The following is a 20,494-nucleotide window of genomic DNA, read 5'->3' as shown; positions in this document are numbered from 1 at the left end:
TTGCACCTTCCTCACTTCTCGCATAAACTCCAGCCACTGCTGCTCTGCCATCTTTCCCGCCAGTGTCCCTTTCCAGTCAACTTTGGCCAGTTGCTCTCTCATGCCACTGTAATTTCCTTTACTCCACTGAAATACCGACACATCAGATTTCGGCTTCGCTTTTTCAAATTTCACAGTGAACTCAATCATGTTATGAGCACTGCCTCCTAAGGGTTCTTTCACCTCAACCTCTCTAATCACCTCCGGTTCATTACACAATATCCAATCCAGTACAGCCGATCCCCTAGTGGGCTCAACAACAAGCTGTTCTAAAAAGCCATCTCGCAGACATTCTGCAAATTCTCTCTCTTGAGATCCAGTGCCGACCTGATTTTCCCAATCCACTCACATGTTAAAATCCCCCACAATTATCATAACACTGCCCTTCTGACAAGCCTTTTCTGTTTAGGAAGCATGGGATCCAAGGGGATCTTGCTTTGTGGATTCAGAATGGGCTTGCCCACACAAGGCAAAGAGTGGTTGTAGACAGGTCATATTCTACTTGGAGGTTGGTCACCAGTGGTGTGCTTCAGGGATCTGTTCTGGGACGCCTACTCTTTGTGATTTTTATAAATGCCTGGATGATGAAGTGGAGGGATGGGTTAGTAAATTTGCTGATGACACAAAGGTTGGTGGTGTTGTGGATAGTGTGGAGGGCTGTCAGAGGTTACAGTGGGACATTAATAGGATACAAAACTTGGCTATGGAGTGGCAGATGGAGTTCAACCCAGAGACGTGTGAGGTGGTTCATTTTGGTAGATCAAATATGATGGCAGAATATAGTGTTAATGGTAAGACTCTTGGCGGTGTGGAGGATCAGAGGAATCTTGGGGTCCGAGTCCATAGGACACTCAATACTGCTGTGCAGGTTGACTCTGTGGTTAAGAAGGCAGATGGTTCATTGGCCTCCATCAACCATGGGATTGAGTTTAAGAGCCAAGAGGTAATGTTGCAGCTGTATAGGACCCTGGTCAGACCCCACTTGGAGTACTGTGCTCAGTTCTGGTCACCTCCCTACAGGAAGGATGTGGAAACTATAGAAAGGATGCAGAGGAGAATTACAAGGCTGTTTCTTGGATTGGGGAGCATGCTCTACGAGAATAGTTTGAGTGAACTTGTCCTTTTCTCCTTGGAGTGACGGAGGATGAGAGGTGACCTGATAGAGGTGTACAAGATAATGAGAGGCAGTGATCGTGTGGATAGTTGGAGGCTTTTTCCCCAGGGTTGAGATGGCTAACACAATAGGGCACACTTTTAAGGTGCTTGCAGATTTTTTTTAGCACAGAGTGGTGAGTACGTGGGATGGGTTTGCCAGCGACAGTGGTAGAGATGGATACAATAGAGTCTTGTAAGAGATTCCTGGATAGGTACATGGAGCTTAGAAAAATAGAGGGCTATGGAGAAGTCGAGTAATTTCTAAGGTAGGGACATGTTCGGCACAGCATTGTGGGCCAAAAGGCCTATATTGTGCAACACACATAAAAGTTGCTGGTGAACGCAGCAGGCCAGGCAGCATCTCTAGGAAGACGTGTAGTCGACGTTTCAGGCCGAGACCCTTCGTCAGGACTGTGTTCTGTGCTGTGTGTTTTCTATGTTTCTGTGTTTAAAGCCAGAACTAGGAAGATTATACATTTTAGTATTGGCTAAGGTGTTGCTATAGAAGGGAGGGCATAAGATTTTTAGATCATTTGGCTCTCCCAGGGAAGGCGGGACCTGTACAGAAGCAATGCCTGAACCAGAGGGGGACTAATATCCTAGCGGGAGGGTTTGTTAATGCAGCACGGTGTGGTTTAAACGTGCATTGCAGGGGCTGGCATCCAGAGTGCCAAAACAATTAGTGGAGAGGTTGTGGGGACAGATGTTGGTAAGACCTCAGACAAAGTTAGGAATCAAAATGTTGAGCATGGTGCGACTCATGTCCAGAGCTGCACATATTTCAATACAAGAAGTATTGTATAAAAGGCAGATAATAGTGCTGAAGATGAGGTAGTTGGTTTACAAACAGAGGCAAAGTATAGTGAGGAGAGGCTGTGGACAGGGCAAAACTGTAGTCAACGTGATGAATTGCAACATAAAAGGGTTCGACAAAATCAAAAAGGGTGAATACAGTACTGAAGGTGTTATATTTGATTGTGCGCGGTATATGGAATGAGGTAGATGAACGGTTATAGATTGGCAGGTATGATGTTGTAGGCATTACTGAATCATGGCTGAAGGAAGAATATAGTTGGGAGCTTAATGTTCAAGGATACAAAAGGACAAGCAGGAAGGCAGAGGGGTCAGTGTTGCTCTGTTGGTAAAAGAGGCAACATAGGGTCAGAAGATATTGAATCATTGTGAATAGAGCTAATGAATTGCAAGGGTAAAAAAGATCCTGATGGTAGTTGTATATAGACCCCCAACGAGAAGTAAGGATGTGGTCTACAAATTACAATGTGAGAGAGAAAATGCATTCTACAACAGTCACGGGGAATTTCGATATGCAGGTAGATTGGGAAAATCGGGTTGGTGCTGGATTCCAAGACGGGAAATTCCTAGAGCAGCTCGTGGTTAAGCCCGTTAGGGGATCAGCTATTCTGGATTGGGTGTGTGCAGTGAACCAGAATTGATTAGTGAGCTTAAGGTAAAAGAACCCTTAGGGGCAGTGATCATAATATGATCAAATTCACCCTGAAATTTGAGAAGGAGAAGCTAAAGTCAGATGTATCAGTATTACAGTGGAGTAAAAGGAAATACAGAGGCATGAGAGAAGAGTTGGCCAGAATTGATTGGAAAAGAACGCTGGCAGGGATGATGACAGAGTAGCAATGGCTGGAATTTCTGGAAACAATTCGGAAGGCACAGGATATATACGTCTCAAAGAGGAAGTACTCTAAAGGCAAGAGGACAGTATGGTGGTTAACAAGAGAAGACAAAGTCAACGTTAAAGCTATGATAGGGCAAAAATTAATGGGAAGTTTGAGGATTGGGAAGCTTTTAAAAACCAACTAAAAAGGTAATTAAGAAGATAAAGATGGAGCACAGAAGTAAGCTAACCAATAATATTAACGAGGATACCAGAGGTTCCTTCAGAAACATAGAGTGTGGATACTGGTCTGGTTGTAGTGTATATGGATTTCAGCAAGGCATTTGATAAGGTACGCCATGCAAGGCTTATTGAAAAAGTAAGGAGGCATGGAATCCAAGGGGACATTGCTTTGTGGATCCAGAACTGGCTTGCCCACAGAAGGCAAAGAGTGGTTGTAGACGGGTCATATTCTGCATGGAGGTTGGTCACCAGTGGTGTGCCTCAGGGATTTGTTCTGGGACTCTTACTTTTCGTGATTTTTATAAATGACCTGGATGAAGAAGTGGAGGGATGGGTTCGTAAGTTTGCTCATGACATAAAGGTTGGTGGTGTTGTGGATAGTGTGGAGGGCTGTCAGAGGTTACAGTGGGACATTAATAGGATACAAAACTTGGCTGAGGAGTGGCAGATGGAGTTCAACCCAGATAGGTGTGAGGTGGTTCATTTTGGTAGATCAAATATGATGGCAGAATATAGTGTTAATGGTAAGACTCTTGGCAGTGTGGAGGATCAGAGCAATCTTGGGGTCTGAGTCCATAGGACACTCAAAGCAGCTGCGCAGGTTGACTCTGTGGTTAAGAAGGCAGATGGTGCATTGGCCTTCATCAACCATGAGATCGAGTTTAAGAGCCAAGAGGTAATATTGCAGCTATATAGGACCCCGGTCAGAGCCCACTTGGAGTACTGTGCTCAGTTCTGGTCGCCTCACTACAGGAAGGATGTGGAAGCCATAGAAAGGGTGCAGAGGATATTTACAAGGATGTTGCCTGGATTGGGGAACATGCCTTATGAAAACTGGTTGAGTGAACTTGGCCTTTTCTCTTTGGAGTGACAGAGGATGAGAGGTGACCTGATAGAGGTGTATAAGATGATGAGAGGCATTGATCATGTGGATAGTCAGTGGCTTTTTCCAGGGTTTGGTCCACTTGAAGATCAGCGTGGTCATCTATGCCCTTGAGCTTAAAGACATGGGGGGAGACCTTAACTACTGAGGAAAAATAGTAGTGAAGTCATGGACTGTATCCAGATTACAAAAGAGGAAGTGCTTGAGGCAAATTAAGGTGGATAAGTCTCCAGGGTCTGATAAGGTGTTCCATCAGACCTTGTGGGAGGCAAGAGCTGGGCCCTATCAGAAATATTTAAAATGTCTTTACTCACGAGTGAGGTTCTGGAGGACTGGAGGATAACTAATGTTTTTCTGTTACTCAAGAAAGGTTATCAGACTAAACTGGGAAATTATAAGTCAGTGAGCCTGATGTTAGTAGGGGTAAATTATTAGAAGGTATTCCAAGGAACACGTATTTGGGTAGACAAGCTTGATCAGTGAATATCAACATGGTTTTGTACTTGCTACATCATACCTAAATGATTTTATCGAGTTACCAGGAAAGTTGATGAAGGAAAGACAGCGGGCATATTTGACATGGACTTCAGCAAGGCCTTTGACAAAGTTCCATGTGGGAGGCTGGTCCAGAGGATTCTGTCACTTGGCATTCAGGATAAAGTAGTAAATTGGATTCAACATTGGCTTTGCGAGACAAATCAGAGAGTGGTAGTGGATGGTTGCTTCTCTGACTTGGAGGCTTGTGACTGGAGTGCCGCAGGGATTATTGCTGGGTCCATTGTTGTTTGTCATCTATATCAATGATCTGGTTCATAATGTGGTAAACTGGATCAGTAACTTTGCAGATAACACCAAGATTAGAGATGTAGTGAAGAAGGTTATCAAATCCTACATTGGGATCTAGACCAGCTGGAAAAATTGGCTGAAAATGGCAGATGGAATTTAATGCAGACAACTGTGAGGTGTTGCACTTTGGGAGGACAAACAGGATCGGACTTTCACAGTGAACCATATGCCAATAAATATGCAGTAAAACAGAGGGTGCAGGAATACAAATCCATAATTCTTTGAATGTGCATCACAGGTAGAGAACATTGTAGAGAAATCTTCTAGCACATTTGCCTTCATAAAACTGAGTATAGTGTACAGGAGTTAGAATGTTATGTTGAAGTTGTATAAGATGTTGGTGAATTCTAAATTTAGAGTATTGTGTGCAGTTCTGGTAACCTATCTACAGGAAAGTTGTAAATAAGATTGAAACTACACAGAGAAGGTATACAAAGATGTTGCCAAGACTTGTAGACCTGTGTTATAGGGGAAGGTTGAAGACCTGCGTTATAGGGAAGGTTGAAGACCTGCGTTATAGGGGAAATTTGATTTGGTTAGGATTTTATTCCCTGGAACTTCAGAAAATGAGGGGAAATTTGATAGAGGTATACAAAAGTATGAGGGGCACAGATAGGGTAAGTGCAAGCCAGCATTTTCCACTGAGGTTAAGTGAGACTAGAACTGGAGGTCAGGGTTAAGGGTGAATATTTAAGGGGAATCTGAGGGGAATCTTCTTCACAAGCATGAAATGAGTTGCCAGTAGAAGTGGTAAATATGGGTTGGTTGCAACGTTTAAGAGAAGTTGGAAATAGTACATGGTAAGAAAGGTTATGGATTTCTAAGGTCCAGGCATGAGTCAATGGAACTAAGCAGAATAAATGTTTGGCATGGACATGATGGGCCAAAGACGGCCTGCTTTTTGTGCTGTAGTGCTCTATTACTGTATAATGAAGGAAGTCTAATTTGGGATGTGGGACATTAAACTGTTCATTTTATCTAACCATTTTTATAATTAAAAAGGCGTCCCAATGTCTTGCTTTTTGTCATGTGCTATTCTGTTGTAATGTATTGCAACTTGTATTCTTTACTAAATTTTCCTCTAGTTCTTAGTAACAAGCATATGCTGCTTCACTGTGAGTATTGTGTGACGCATGGCCAAGTGGTTAGGGCGTTGGACTAGCGATCTGAAGGTTGTGGGTTCGAGCCTTGGCCGAGGCAGCATGTGTATCCATGAGCAAGGCACTTAACCACAAAATGCTTCATCTACCCAGCTGAAAATGGGTACCGGCAAAAAATGCTGGGGGTTAACCTCACGATAGACTGGCGTCCTATCCGGGGCGGAGTCTCGTACTCTCAGTCGCTTCATGCCACGGAAACCGGCATAAGCACTAGCCTGATGGGCCACAAGGCTTGTGACAGACTTTAATCTTTACTGTGAGTGATTAGTTTCCAGCTTTGTGTGTTTTTTTTTTAATTTTGGCATCCAATAGCAAATTCAACACATCTGCTGATTGGTAAACTGTCTTTTGATCCCAAGGAGATGATACAATGACGGGTGATGGAGGAGAGTATCTTAGACCAGAGGACCTAAAAGAACTTGGAGATGACTCCCTACCCAGCAGTCGGTACCTAGACAACATGATGTACAGAGGAATAGGACGCCTTGGAGAGCGCTCAGATAGGTATCTTTGGTCTTGGTTTCTTTTGGCAAGCCTGATTAAAATGTTGCATTAACTGATTGATGGTTAAACTATGTTAAAATTTGCCAAGAAAAATTCCAGCATCAAACAGATTTGCCTAGAATGCACTGTGTTTGCTCCCAGGAAGTTAATGGAACATATTCTTATGTCTGGCCGAAGACTTTGTACCCTCATAAAATCACTAAGATTTTATGTGCTAAATTTTGGAAGAAGGCAAGCTGTCAGAAAAGAGCAAAACTACACCTCAGGAAAGTTCACAAACCTGGTGGTAGTATTTTCTGTGTTCTGCCACATTTTGATTCCTTTTGATTTCAGGAGGTTTTATCACTAGTTTGTCTGTATTGTTTACTTCGGTGTTTAGATAAGGCCTAAGATAAATTCATCCTTAATTTGTTAAATGTTTCTCCATCTAATCATAAATTTATGATGCCTTCCACATGCCAAATTCCTTCATAGGTATTTAAACGTCTTGAATTGTCAATTCACAGAGAAGTCAATTTTCTTTGTTTCCTTCTCTAATACCTGATCAAAATTTAAAGGTTAAAAATTCAAAATTTCAAAGTAAATTTATTATCAAAGTACATACAGTATATGTCCACCACATGGAACCCTGAGATTCATTTTCTTACAGGCATTCACATTAAATGCAAGAAATACAATAGAATCAATGGAAGACCAAATCCAAAGGATGAACCAAAAACCGAAGTGCAGAAGACAACAAATTGTGCAAATACAACATGAAAAATAAATAAATAAATAAATAAATAAATAAATAAGCAATAAATATCGAGAATGTAAGATGCAGAGTCCTTGAAAGTGAGTCTATACATTGTGAGAACATTTTAGCAATGCATTTGAGTAAAGTTATCCCCTTTAGTTCAAGAGATGAATGGTTGGGGGTAATAACAGTTCCTGAAACACATGGTGTGGGTCCTGACTCTCCTATACCTTCTTCCTGATGGCAGCAGCAAGAAAGTTGAGGGCTATCCAGAGGCTGTGCCTCGTTGTCCTAGAATCCCTCACCATGGGAAACGTTCTTTCTACATCTACTCTGTCTAGGCCTTTCAGTATTTGAAAGCTTTTAATGAGATCCCTCTTTATCCTTCTAAATTCCAGTAAGGAAAGACCTAGAGATATCAAATGTTCTTCGTATGATTCCCAGAATCATCCTTGTGAACTTCCTCTGATCACTCTCCAATGCCAGCACATCTTTTCTTAGATGAGGAGCCCAGAAGTGTTCATAATACTCTAAGTGAGGCCACACCAGTGCTTTAGAAAGCTTCATACTTTCCCAGGAACTCAAGCCATTGTTGCTCTGCTGTCATCCCTGCCAGCACACCTTCAAATTTGCTTTGGCCAAATCCTCTCTCATACCACTGTAATTTCCCTTACTCCACTGAAATGCTGCTACGTCAGACTTTACTTTGTCTCTATCAAATTTCAAGTTGAACTCAATCATATTGTGATCTCTGACTCCTAAGGATTCTTCTACCTTAAGCTCCCTAATCACCTCTGGTTCATCACATAACACCTAATCCAATATAGCTGATCCCCTAGTAGGCTCATCGACAAACTGCTCTAAAAAGCCATCTTGTAGGCATTCAACAAACTCACTCTCTTGAGATCCATTTGCAACTTGATTTTCCCAATCGGCCTGCATGTTGAAATCTCCCATGACTATCATAACATTGTCCTTTTGACATGCCTTTTCTATTTCCTGTTGTAATCTGTGGTCCACATCCCAGCTACTATTGGGAGGCCTGTATATACTGTAACTGCCATCAGGGTCCTTTTATCCTTGCATTTTCTAAACTCAACCCACAAGGATTCAACATCTTCTGATCCTATGTCACATCTTTCTACCGATTTGATGTCATTATTTACCAGTAGAGCCACACCACCCCCTCTGCCTACCTTCCTATCCCTCTGATATAAGGTGTGACCTTGGACATTCAGCTCCCAGCTACAACCATCCTTCAGTCACGATTCAGTGATGGCCATAACATCATACCCGACAATTTGTAAAAGTGTAACAAGATCATCCACCTTATTTCTTATACTCTGTGCACTGAGATATAACACTCTGAGTACTGTGTTTGCTACCCATTTTGATTCTGCATCCCTGATGTACTGATACTCATCCTGCTGACTGCAATTTTGTTCCATCGTCTGGCCGCCCTTCCTGACGGTGTGACTGCATACTATCTTTGCTTTTTTACCATTCTGAGTCTCTTCAGTCCAGTTCCCATCCCCCTGCCAAATTAGTTTAAACCCTCCCCACAGCTCTAACAAACTTGCCCACGAGAATATTAGTCCTCCTCAGGTTCAGGTGCAACCCGGCACTTTTGAATGGGTCATACCTCCCCCAGAAGAGATCCCGATGATCTAAGAACCTGAAGCCCTGCCCCCTGCACCGGCTTCTCAGCCATGCATTAATTTGCAAATCATCCTGTTTCTACCCTCTCTGGCATGTGGCACAGGTAGCAATCCAGAAATTACTACTCGGAAGGTCCTGCTTCTCAGCTTATTAAGTTCCCTAACTTCTCTTTTCAGGACCTCTTTGCTTTTCCTTCCTATGTCATTGGTACTAATATGTACCAAGACATCTGGCTGCTCTCCCTGCCTCGTTCAAAATGTTGTGGACACAATCTGAGACGTCCCTGACCCTGGCACCTGGGCGGCAACATAGCATTCATGTCCACAGAATCTCCTGATTATTGAGTCTCCTATCACTTTGCTTTCCTCTTCTCTCTCTTTCCCTTCTGCACCATGGACCCATGCTCAGTGCCAGTAACCCAGTCTCCATGACATTGCCCTGGGAGGTCATCCCCCACAACATTATCCAAAATATAGGTGATCAGACATGGGGAGGGTTTTACCCAAGGTGGACTTGACAATATTCTCTACCTTTTGTTAGCTTTTCCATTCAAGAATATTGCTGTTTCCATCCCAGTCCTTGATGCAATCAGTCAATATACTACTTTCCATTGCACATCTATAGAAGTTTTTCAAAGTTTTGATGACATGCTAAATCTTTGCAAACTTCTAAGAAGGTAGAGGTGCTGTCATGCTTTCTTCATAATGGCACTTATGTGCTGGACCCAGGACAGATCCTCGGTGAAATGATAAAGCTGCTGGGTCTCCTCACCTCCGATTCCCCTGATGAGGACTGGCTTGTGGACTCTGGTTTCCTCATCTTGAAGTCAATATTCAGCTCCTTGGTCTTACTGACATGGAATGTGAAGTTGTTGTTATAGTGGCACCTCTTAGCCAGTTTTTCAATCTCCCTCCTATATGCTGTCAATTTTTTTTAAAGTGGGTTCTTTTGGGTTTCTTATTTTGTGGCTCCTTGTGAGGAGACAAATCACAGGGTTGTATGATATATACATACTTTGATAATAAATGAACTTTGACTTGTCATCACAGTTGATTTGGCCAAGTACAGCAGGGAACTCAAATAGCACGTTAAGAAAGGTGTGGTATTTGCTTCCTACTGTATACTTTGAGGGCCAATATGACATAGTAGTTGTGGTGTTGTAATTGATTTTATCAGACAAAGTAATGAGAGTAGAGACTGGGAAGGGAACACATCAACATTCATACTTTTGATCAGTAGATGAAACTACTTTGCTTATTGTAATCCTTTCAAGTTTTTTTAAAGTATCCCAGTATGGTTCAAGGGAGAGTTACCAAACAAATTAAAGACACTGAGCCGTTTTAGATCTTCAGACAGATAACCTGAAACTTGGACAAAAAGAAGTTTTACAAATCATTTTAAGGGAGTCAAATTTCAAGGAGTGAATTCCACCCCTCCCAAAGTTGATTGATTTAAAGAGGTCTGAAGGTGACAGCAATTTCATATCATGATGCTGGATTAAATTACAGAGATAGGAAGGGATGAGGCCTGGAAGTGATCGAAAAATATATCTTTAAAATTTAAAATATTACTGGTCCACACACAAACACAGGCACCCATGAGTGAATGAACAGGACTCAGCAGAATTATTTAGCGCAGGAGGATGGAAGGCCAGAAAAGAGAGCATTGCAGGAATTAACTGTAAAGGTAATAGACCATAAGACATAGGAGCAGAATTAGGCCATCTGGCCCATTGAGTCTGCTTCACCATTCAATCATGGTTGATCCTTTGTTTCTACCTCCTCTTCAACCCCAGTTCCCAGCCTTCTCCCCGTAACCTTTGATGCCATGTCCAATCAAGAACCTATCAATCTCTGCCTTAAATACACCCAACGACCTGGCCTTCACAGCTGCATGTGGCAACAAATTCCACAAATTCACATCCTTTGGCTACAGAAGTTTCTCTATATCTCTGTTTTGAAAAGGTACCCGTCTATTCTGAGGCTGTGCCCTCTTTTCCTAAGCTCTCCCACCATGGGAAATATCCTTTCCACATCTACTCTGTCTAGGCCTTTCAACATTCAAAAGGTTTAGATGATATCCCCACTCATCCTTCTGAATTCCAGTGAGTACAGACCCAGAGCCATCAAATGTTCCTCGTATGATAACCCTTTCATTCCTGGAATCATCCTTGTGAACTGCCTCTGGACCCTCTCCAATGCCAGCACATCTTTTCTTAGATGAGGAGCCCAAAACTGTTCACAATATTCAAGGTGAGGCCTCACCCGTACCTTATAAAGCCTCAGTTAACATTTAGGGTGTTCTGCCCAAGGACTTCCAAGTCCCTTTGCATCTCGGATTTTTGGATTTTCTCACCATTTAGAAAATAGTTTGCACTTATATTTCCAAGTGCATGACCATGCATTTTCCAACACTGCATTTCATTTGCCACTTTCTTGCCCATTCTCCTAATCTGTCTTTCTGCACCCTACCTGTTTCTTCAACACTACCTGCCTCTCCACCAGTCTACTCATCACCTCCCTCTGGTCACCCTCCTCCTGCCCTTTCTCCCATAGTCCACTGTCCTCTCCTGTCAGATTCCTTCTTCTTCAACTCTTTACCTCTTCTACCTATCACTGCCAGATTCTTACTTCAACACCCCTTCCCATCTGCTCACCAACCCCCTCACCTGGTCTCACCTATTACCTGTGAACTTCCTCTTTCCCCTTCTCCACCCACCTCCCCCCCCCACCTTGTTCTGACTGCTTCCCCTTTCCCCCTTCATTTTCAGTCCTGGTAAAAGGTTTTGGCCTGAATCGTTGATTGTTTAATCCCCTCTATAGATGTTGCCTGACTTGCTGAGTTACTCCATAATTTTTTATGTGACGTATTGGTCACCCATTCAAAGATCTCAGCAAATTGTTCAATCGTCTATTGAGTTTCATTCCTATAAAGTGCAGATTATTAGATGTTTGATTGTAGAAAATAAAGAGGAGTAGACTTCAGCTCGACCTTTTGAACTGAATGTAGAGGATGAGGACTTTCTTTAGTCAGGGCATGAAGAGATACAGAGAGAAGGCAGGTGATTGGGGCTGAGATGGAAAATGAATCAGTCATGATGAAATGGTGGGGTAAACTCAGTGGGCCATATGACCTAATTTGGCTCTTATATCTTGTGGGGTTTTATAGTCTTTGGCAAATGTTGGGTAGTTTAAGTACATGTATTCATAAATAGACAGCATTCTAGCACACAATTTTTTTGTGTTCTGTGAACTGTGCCTTGGAGTTGCTGATTTCCTGAAATTCATATGTTTCAGCCCCATACCAGCACATGTGCTTAAATCAAAACAGTGCAGGTGCTGGAAATCTAAAATAAAAATAGAAAATGTAGGCAATACTCAGCAGAACAGGCTGCATCTGTGAGATGAGAAACAGTTAAGATGTCAAAGGCCCTTTGTTACAATAGGTAAGGATAAAAAAGGGAGATGGTTCACTGTACAGTGTTGATATTGGAGATGGTTCACAGAGCAGTGTCACATTGGAGGTGGTTCACAATACAGCGCTGATATTAGAGATGGTTCACAATACAGTGTTGATTTTGGAGATGGTTCACGGTACAGTGTTGATATTGGAGATGGTTCACAGAACAGTTCTGATATTGGAGAAGGTTCACAGAGCAGTGCTGATATTGCAGATGGTTCACAGGGCGATCCTCACGTTGGAGATGGTTCACAGAGCACTGCTGATATTGGAGATGGTTCACAATACAGTGCTGATATTGGAGATGATTCACTGAGCAGTGTGGATATTGGAGATGGTTCACAGAGCAGTGTTGATATTGGAGATGATTCACAATACAGTGCTGATATTGGAGAACATTCACAGAGCACTGTTGATATTGGAGATGGTTCACAGAGTAGTGCTCACTTTGGAGATGGTTCACAGAGCAGTGTTGATATTGGAGATGATTCACAATACAGTGCTGATATTGGAGAACATTCATAGAGCAGTGTTGATATTGGACATGGTTCACAGAGCAGTGATGATATTGGAGATGATTAACAGAACAGTGCTCACATTGGAGGTGGGTCACAGAACAGTGCTCACATTGGAGATGGGTCACAGAACAGTGGTGGTATTGGAAATGGTTCACGGAACAGTGTTGATATTGGATAAGTTTCACATTAAAGTGCTAATATTGAAGATAGTTCACAATACAGGGCTGATATTGGAGATGATTCACAGAGCAGTGTTCATATTGGAGATGCTTCACAGAGCAGTGCTGATATTGGAGATGAGTCACAGAGCAGTATTCATATTGGAGATGGCTTACAGAGCAGTGTTGGTATTCGAGATGGTTGACAATACAGGGGTGATATTGGAGGTTCTTCACAGAACAGTGTTGATGTTAGAGATGGTTCATAGAGCAGTGTTGATATTGGATAAGGTTCACATTACAGTTCTGCTATTGCAGATTGTTCACAATACAGGGCTGATATTGGAGATGATTCGCAGAACAGTTCTCACATTGGAGGTGATTCACAATACAATGCTGATATTGGAGATGGTTCACAGAGCAGTGCTCATATATGGAGATGATTCACTGGCCGGTGCTCACATTGGAGATTGTCCACAGAGCAGTGTTTATATTGGAGATGGTTCACAGAGCAGTGCACACATTGGAGACGGCTCACAGAGCAGTGTTGATATTCGATAAGGTTCACATTACAGTGTTGATATTGAAGATAGTTCACAATACAGGGCTGATATCGGAGATGATTCACAGAGCAGTGTTCATATTGGAGATGGTTTACAGAGCAGTGTTGGTATTGGAGATGGTTCACAGAGCAGTGCTGATATTGGAGAAGGTTCACAGAGCAGTGCAGATATTGGATATGGTTCACAGTACAATGCTGATATTGGAGAATTCTCACAGAGCAGTGTTCATAATTGAGATGGTTTACAGAGCAGTGTTGGTATTGGAGATGGTTCACAGAGCAGTACTGAACTGGAGTTGGTTCACAGACTAGTGCTCACATTGGAGCTTCTTCACAGAGCAATGTTGATATTGGAGATGGTTCACAATACAATGCCTATATTGGAGGTGATTCACAGAGCAGTGCTGTTATTAGAGATGGTTCATAATACTGTGTTGATATTGGAGATGGTTCATGGTACAGTGTTGATATTGGAGATGGTTTACAAAGCAGTGCTGATATTGGAGATGGTTCAGAGACCCGTGCTGAAATTGGAGATGGTTCACAGTGCAGTGCTCTCATTGGAGATGGTTCACATAGCAGTGCTAGTATTGGATATGGTTCACAGAGCAGTGGTCAAATTGGAGATAATTCACAGAGCAGTGCTCACATTGGAGGTGGTTCACAATACAGTGCTGATTTTGGAGATGGTTCACGGTACAGTGTTTATATTGGAGATGGTTCACAGAACAGTTCTGATATTGGAGAAGGTTCACAGAGCTGTGCTGATATATCAGATGGTTCACATGGCGGTCCTCACATTGGACATGGGTCACAAAGCTCTGCTGATACTGGAGATGATTCACAAAGCAGTCCTCACGTTGGAGATGGTTCACAGAGCAGTGCTGATATTGGAGATGATTCACAGAGCAGTGTTCATATTGCAGATGGTTTACAGAGCAGTGTTGGTATTTGAGATGGTTCACAATACAAGGCTGATATTGGAGGTTCTTCACAGAGCAGTGTTGATATTAGAGATGGTTCATAGAGCAGTGTTGATATTGGATAAGGTTCACATTACAGTTCTGATATTGCAGATTGTTCACACTACAGGGCTGATATTGGAGATGATTCGCAGAGCTGTGTTTATATTGGAGATGGTTCACAGAGCAGTGCTCATATTGGAGACGATTCACTCTCCGGTGCTCACATTGGAGATGGTCCACAGAGCAGTGTTTATATTGGAGATGGTTCACAGAGCAGTGATCACATTGGAGATGGCTCACAGAGCAGTGTTGATATTCGATAAGGTTCACATTACAGTGTTCATATTGAAGATAGTTCACACTACAGGGCTGATATTCGAGATGATTCACAGAGCAGTGTTCATATTGGAGATGGTTTACAGAGCAGTGTTGGTATTGGTAATGGTTCACAGAGCAGTGCTGATATTGGAGAAGGTTTACAGAGCGGAGCAGATATTGGATATGGTTCACAGAACAGTGCTGATATTGGAGAATGTTCACAGAGCAGTGTTCATATTGGAGATGGTTCACAGAGCAGTGCTGATATTTGAGATGGTTCACAGAGCAGTGCTAATATTGGAGATGGTTCACAGAGCAGTGCTGATATTGCAGATGGTTCACAGTGTAGTAATGATATTGGAGATGATACACAGAACAGTGCTGATATTGGAAATGATTCACAGAGCAGTGCTAATATTGGAGACGATTCACAGGGCAGTGCTCACATTGGAGATGGTTCACAGAGCAGTGCTGATATTGGAGGTTGTTCATAATACTGTGTTGATATTGGAGATCGTTCATGGTGCAGTGTTCATATTGGAGTTGATTCACAAAGCAGTGCTGATATTGGAGATGGTTCACAGACCAGTGCTGAAATTGGAGATGGTTCACAGAGCAGTGCTCACATTGGAGATGGGTCACAGAACAGTGCTGGTATTGGAGATGGTTCACAGAGCAGTGTTGATATTGGATAAGGTTCACATTAAAGTGCTAATATTGAAGATAGTTCACAATACAGGGCTGATATTGGAGATGATTCACAGAGCAGTGCTGATATAAAAGATGGTTCACAAAGCAGTGCAGATATTGCAGATGGTTCACAGAACAGTGCTGATATTGGAGAATGTTCACAGAGCAGTGTTCATATTGGAGATGGTTCACAGAGCAGTGCTGAATTGGAGTTGGTTCGCAGACTAGTGCTCACATTGGAGGTTCTTCACAGAGCAGTGTTGATATTGGAGATGGTTCACAATACAGTGCCGATATTGGAGATTGTTCAAAGAGCAGTGCTGATATTGGAGATGGTTCATAAAATTGTGTTGATATTGGAGATCGTTCGTGGTACAGTGTTGATATTGGAGAAGGTTCACAAAGCAGTGCTGATATTGGAGATGGTTCAGAGACCTGTGCTGAAATTGGAGATGGTTCACAGTACAGTGCTCTCATTGGAGATGGTTCCAGAGCAGTGCTGGTATTGGATATGGTTCACAGAGTAGTGGTCACATTGGAGATGGTTCACAGAGCAGTGCTGACATTGGAGATGACTCACAATACAGTGCTGATTTTGGAGATGGTTCACGGTACAATGCTGATTTTGGAGATGGTTCACAGAACAGTTCTGATATTGGAGAAGGTTCACAGAACTGTGCTGATATATCAGATGGTTCACATGGCGGTCCTCACATTGGAGATGGTTCACAGAGCAGTGCAGGTATTGGATATGGTTCACAGAGCAGTGGTCACATTGGAGATGGTTCACAGAGCAGTGTTGATATTGGAGATGATTCACAATATACTGCTGATATTGGAGATGGTTCAGAATACAGGGCTGATATTGGAGATGATTCACAGAGCAGTGTTAATATTAGAGATGGTTCACAGTGTAGTGCTCAATTGGAGTTGGTTCATAGACCGGTGCTCACATTGGAGGTTCTTCACAGAGCAGTGATCACATTGGAGATGGTTCATAGGGCTGTGCTGACATAAGAGATGGTTCACACAGCAGTGTTGATACTGGAGATGGTTCACAGAGCATATGTTGATATTGGAGATGGTTCACAATACAGTGCTGATATTGGAGATGGTTCACAGAGCAGGGTTGATATTGCAGATGATTCAGAGAGCAGTGCTTACTTTGAAAATGGTTCACAGAGCAGTGCTGATAATTGAGATGGTTCACAGAGCAGAGCTAATATTGGAGATGGTTCACAGAGTAGTGCTGATATTACAGATGGTTCACAGTGCAGTGATGATATTGGAGATGATACACAGAACAGTGCTGATATTGGAAATGATTCACAGAGCAGTGCTAATGGTGACGATTCACAGGGCAGTGCTCACATTGGAGATGGTTCACAGAGCAGTGCTGATATTGGAGGTGGTTCATAATACTGTGTTGATATTGGAGATCGTTCATGGTACAGTGTTGATATTGGAGTTGATTCACAAAGCAGTGCTGATATTGGAGATGGTTCACAGACCAGTGCTGAAATTGGAGATGGTTCAAAGAGCAGTGCTCACATTGGAGATGATTCACAGAACAGTGCTGGTATTGTAGATGGTTCAAAGAGCAGCGTTGATATTGGATAAGGTTCACATTAAAGTGCTAATATTGAAGATAGTTCACAATACCGGGCTGATATTGGAGATGATTCACAGAGCAGTGCTGATATAAGAGATGGTTCACAAAGCAGTGCAGATATTGGAGATGGTTCACAGAACAGTGCAGATATTGGAGATGGTTCACAGAGCAGTGTTGATATTGGAGTCGATTCACAGGGCAGTGCTCACTTTTGAGATGATCACAGAGCAGTGCTGATATTGGTGGTGTTTCACAGAGCAATGCTGATATTGGAGGTGGTTCATAATACAGTGTTGATATTGGAGATGGTTCATGGTACAGTGTTGATATTGGACATGAGTCACAAAGCAGTGCTGATATTGGAGATGATTCACAAAGTAGTCCTCACATTGGAGATGGTTCACAGAGTAGTGTTGATATTGGAGATGTTTTACAGAACAGTTCTCACATTGGAGATGATTCACAATACAATGCTGATATTGCAGATGGTTCACAGAGCACTTCTCATATTGGAGACAATTCAGTGGCCGGTGCTCACATTGGAGATGGTCCACAGAGCAGTGTTTATATTGGAGATGGTTCACAGAGCAGTGCTCACATTGGAGATGGCTCACAGAGCGGTGTTGATGTTCGATAAGGTTCACATTACAGTGTTGATATTGAAGATAGTTCACAATACAGGGCTGATATTGGAGATGATTCACAGAGCAGTGCTCAATTGGAGTTGGTTCACAGACTGGTGCTCACATTGGAGGTTCTTCACAGAGCAGTGCTCCCATTGGAGATGGTTCATAGGGCAGTGCTGATATAAGAGATGGTTCACACAGCAGTGTTTTTTAAAAATATAATTTTTATTGAATTTTCAAAAAGAATACATGAAAAGATAAAGTCTACCCACCCCCCTCCCCTTAACAGTGCTAATATTGGAGAAGATTCACAGAGTAGTGTTGATATTGGAGATGGTTCACAGAGCAGTGTTGATATTGGAGCTGCTTCACTGAGTAGTGCTCACTTTGGAGATGGTTCACACAGCAGTGTTGATACTGAAGATGTTTCACAGAGCAGTTCTGACATTGAAGATGGTTCTCACAGCAGTGTTGATATTGGAGATGGTTTACAGAGCAGTGTTGTGTTGGTGATGGTTCACAGAGCAATTCTGATATTGGAGAAGGTTCACAGAGCAGTGCAGATATTGGATATGGTTCACAGGACAGTGCTGATATTGAAGAATGTTCACAGAGCAGTGCTGATATTGGAGAATGTTCACAGAGCAGTGCAGATATTGGAGAAGGTTCACAGAGCAGTGCAGATATTGGATATGGTTCACAGAACAGTGCTGATATTGGAGATGGTTCACAGAGAAGTGCTGAATTGAAGTTGGTTCACAGACTAGTGCTCACATTGGAGGTCCTTCACAGAGCAGTGTTGATATTGGAGATGGTTCATAATACAGTGCCGATATTGGAGGTGATTCACAGAGTAGTGCTGATATTGGAGATCGTTCATGGTACGGTGTTGATATTGGAGAAGGTTCACAAAGCAGTGCTGATATTGGAGATGGTTCACAGACCAGTGCTGAAATTGGAGATCGTTCACAGTGCAGTACTCTCATTGGAGATGGTTCACAGAGCAGTGCTGGTATTGGATATGGTTCACAGAGCAGTGGTCACATTTGAGATGGATCACAGAGCAGTGCTCACATTGGAGGTGGTTCACAATACAGTGCTCATTTTGGAGATGGTTCACGGTACATTGTTGATATTGGAGATGGTTCACAGAACAATTCTGATATTGGAGAAGGTTCACAGAGCTGTGCTGATATATCAGATGGTTTACAGGGCGGTCCTCACATTGGAGATGGTTCACAGAGCAGTGCTGGTATTGGATATGGTTCACAGAGCAGTGGTCACATTGGAGATGGTTCACAGAGCAGTGTTGATATTGAAGATGTTTCACAGAGCAGTGCTGATATTGGAGATGGTACACACAGCAGTGTTGATAGTGGAGATGTTTCACAATACACTGCTGATATTGGAGTAGGTTCAGAATACAGGGCTGATATTGGAGATGATTCACAGAGCAGTGTTGATATTAGAGATGGTTCACAGAGCAGTGCTCAATTGGAGTTGGTTCACAGACCGGTGCTCACATTGGAGGTTCTTCACAGAGCAGTGCTCACATTGGAGATGGTTCATAGGGCAGTGCTGATGTAAGAGATGGTTCACACAGCAGTGTTGATACTGGAGATGGTTCACAGAGCAATGTTGATATTGGAGATGGTTCACAATACAGTGCTGATATTGGAGATGGTTCACAGAGCAGTGCTGATATTGCAGATGGTTCACAGAGTGGTGATGATATTGGAGATGATACACAGAACAGTGCTGATATTGGAAATGATTCACAGAGCAGTGCTAATATTGGTGACGATTCACAGGGCAGTGCTCACGTTGGAGATGGTTCACAGAGCAGTGCTGATATTGGAGGTGGTTCATAATACTGTGTTGATATTGGAGATCGTTCATGGTACAGTGTTGATATTGGAGTTGGTTCACAAAGCAGTGCTGATATTGGAGATGGTTCACAGACCAGTGCTGAAATTGGAGATGGTTCACAGAGCAGTGTTGATATTGGATAAGGTTCGCATTAAAGTGCTATTATTGAAGATAGTCCACAATACAGGGCTGATATTGGAGATGCTTCACAGAGCAGTGCTGATATAAGAGATGGTTCATGGAGCAGTGCTGATATTGGAGAAGGTTCACAGAGCAGTGTTCATATTGGAGTCGATTCACAGGGCAGTGCTCACATTTGAGATGATTCACAGAGCAGTGCTGATATTGGAGGTGTTTCACAGAGTAGTGCTGATATTGGAGCTAGTTCATAATACAGTGTTGATATTGGAGATGGTTCATGGTACAGTGTTGATATTGGACATGGGTCACAAATCAGTGCTGTTATTGGAGATGATTCACAAAGTAGTCCTCACATTAGAGATGGTTCACAGAGCAATGCTGATATTGGAGATGATTCACAGAGCAGTGTTCATATTGGAGATGGCTTACAGAGCAGTGTTGGTATTCGAGATGGTTCACAATACAGGGCTGATATTGGACGTTCTTCACAGAGCAGTGTTGATATTAGAGATGGTTCATAGAGCAGTGTTGATATTGGATAAGGTTCATATTACAGTTCTGATATTGCAGATTGTTCTCAATACAGGGCTGATATTGGAGATGATTCGCAGAGCTGTGTTTATATTGGAGATGGTTCACAGTGTAGTGTTGATATTGGAGATGGTTCACAGAGCAGTGCTCACTTTGGAGGTGTTTCACAATACAGTGCTGATTTTGGAGA

General features: G+C 42.6%; 1 protein-coding gene across 5 annotated transcripts in view; it reads left to right on the top strand.

Moving 5' to 3' along the window:
• LOC134344194 (ankyrin-2-like) overlaps positions 1-20,494 on the top strand; it is a 978,678-nt gene that overhangs the window by 691,265 nt on the left and 266,919 nt on the right. For all 5 annotated transcript variants that reach the window (XM_063043600.1, XM_063043603.1, XM_063043602.1 and 2 more), the window contains one exon: positions 6,316-6,460. In XM_063043600.1, coding sequence (XP_062899670.1) covers positions 6,316-6,460 — 145 coding nt within the window. The remainder of the gene's footprint in view (positions 1-6,315; positions 6,461-20,494) is intronic.

The sequence above is a fragment of the Mobula hypostoma genome, chromosome 3 (genome assembly GCF_963921235.1).
Source record: "Mobula hypostoma chromosome 3, sMobHyp1.1, whole genome shotgun sequence".
In the NCBI taxonomy this organism is placed as follows: Eukaryota; Metazoa; Chordata; class Chondrichthyes; order Myliobatiformes; family Myliobatidae; genus Mobula; species Mobula hypostoma.
The sequence above is the reverse complement of the archived record's forward strand: the minus strand, read 5'-3'. Positions and strand labels throughout refer to the sequence as shown.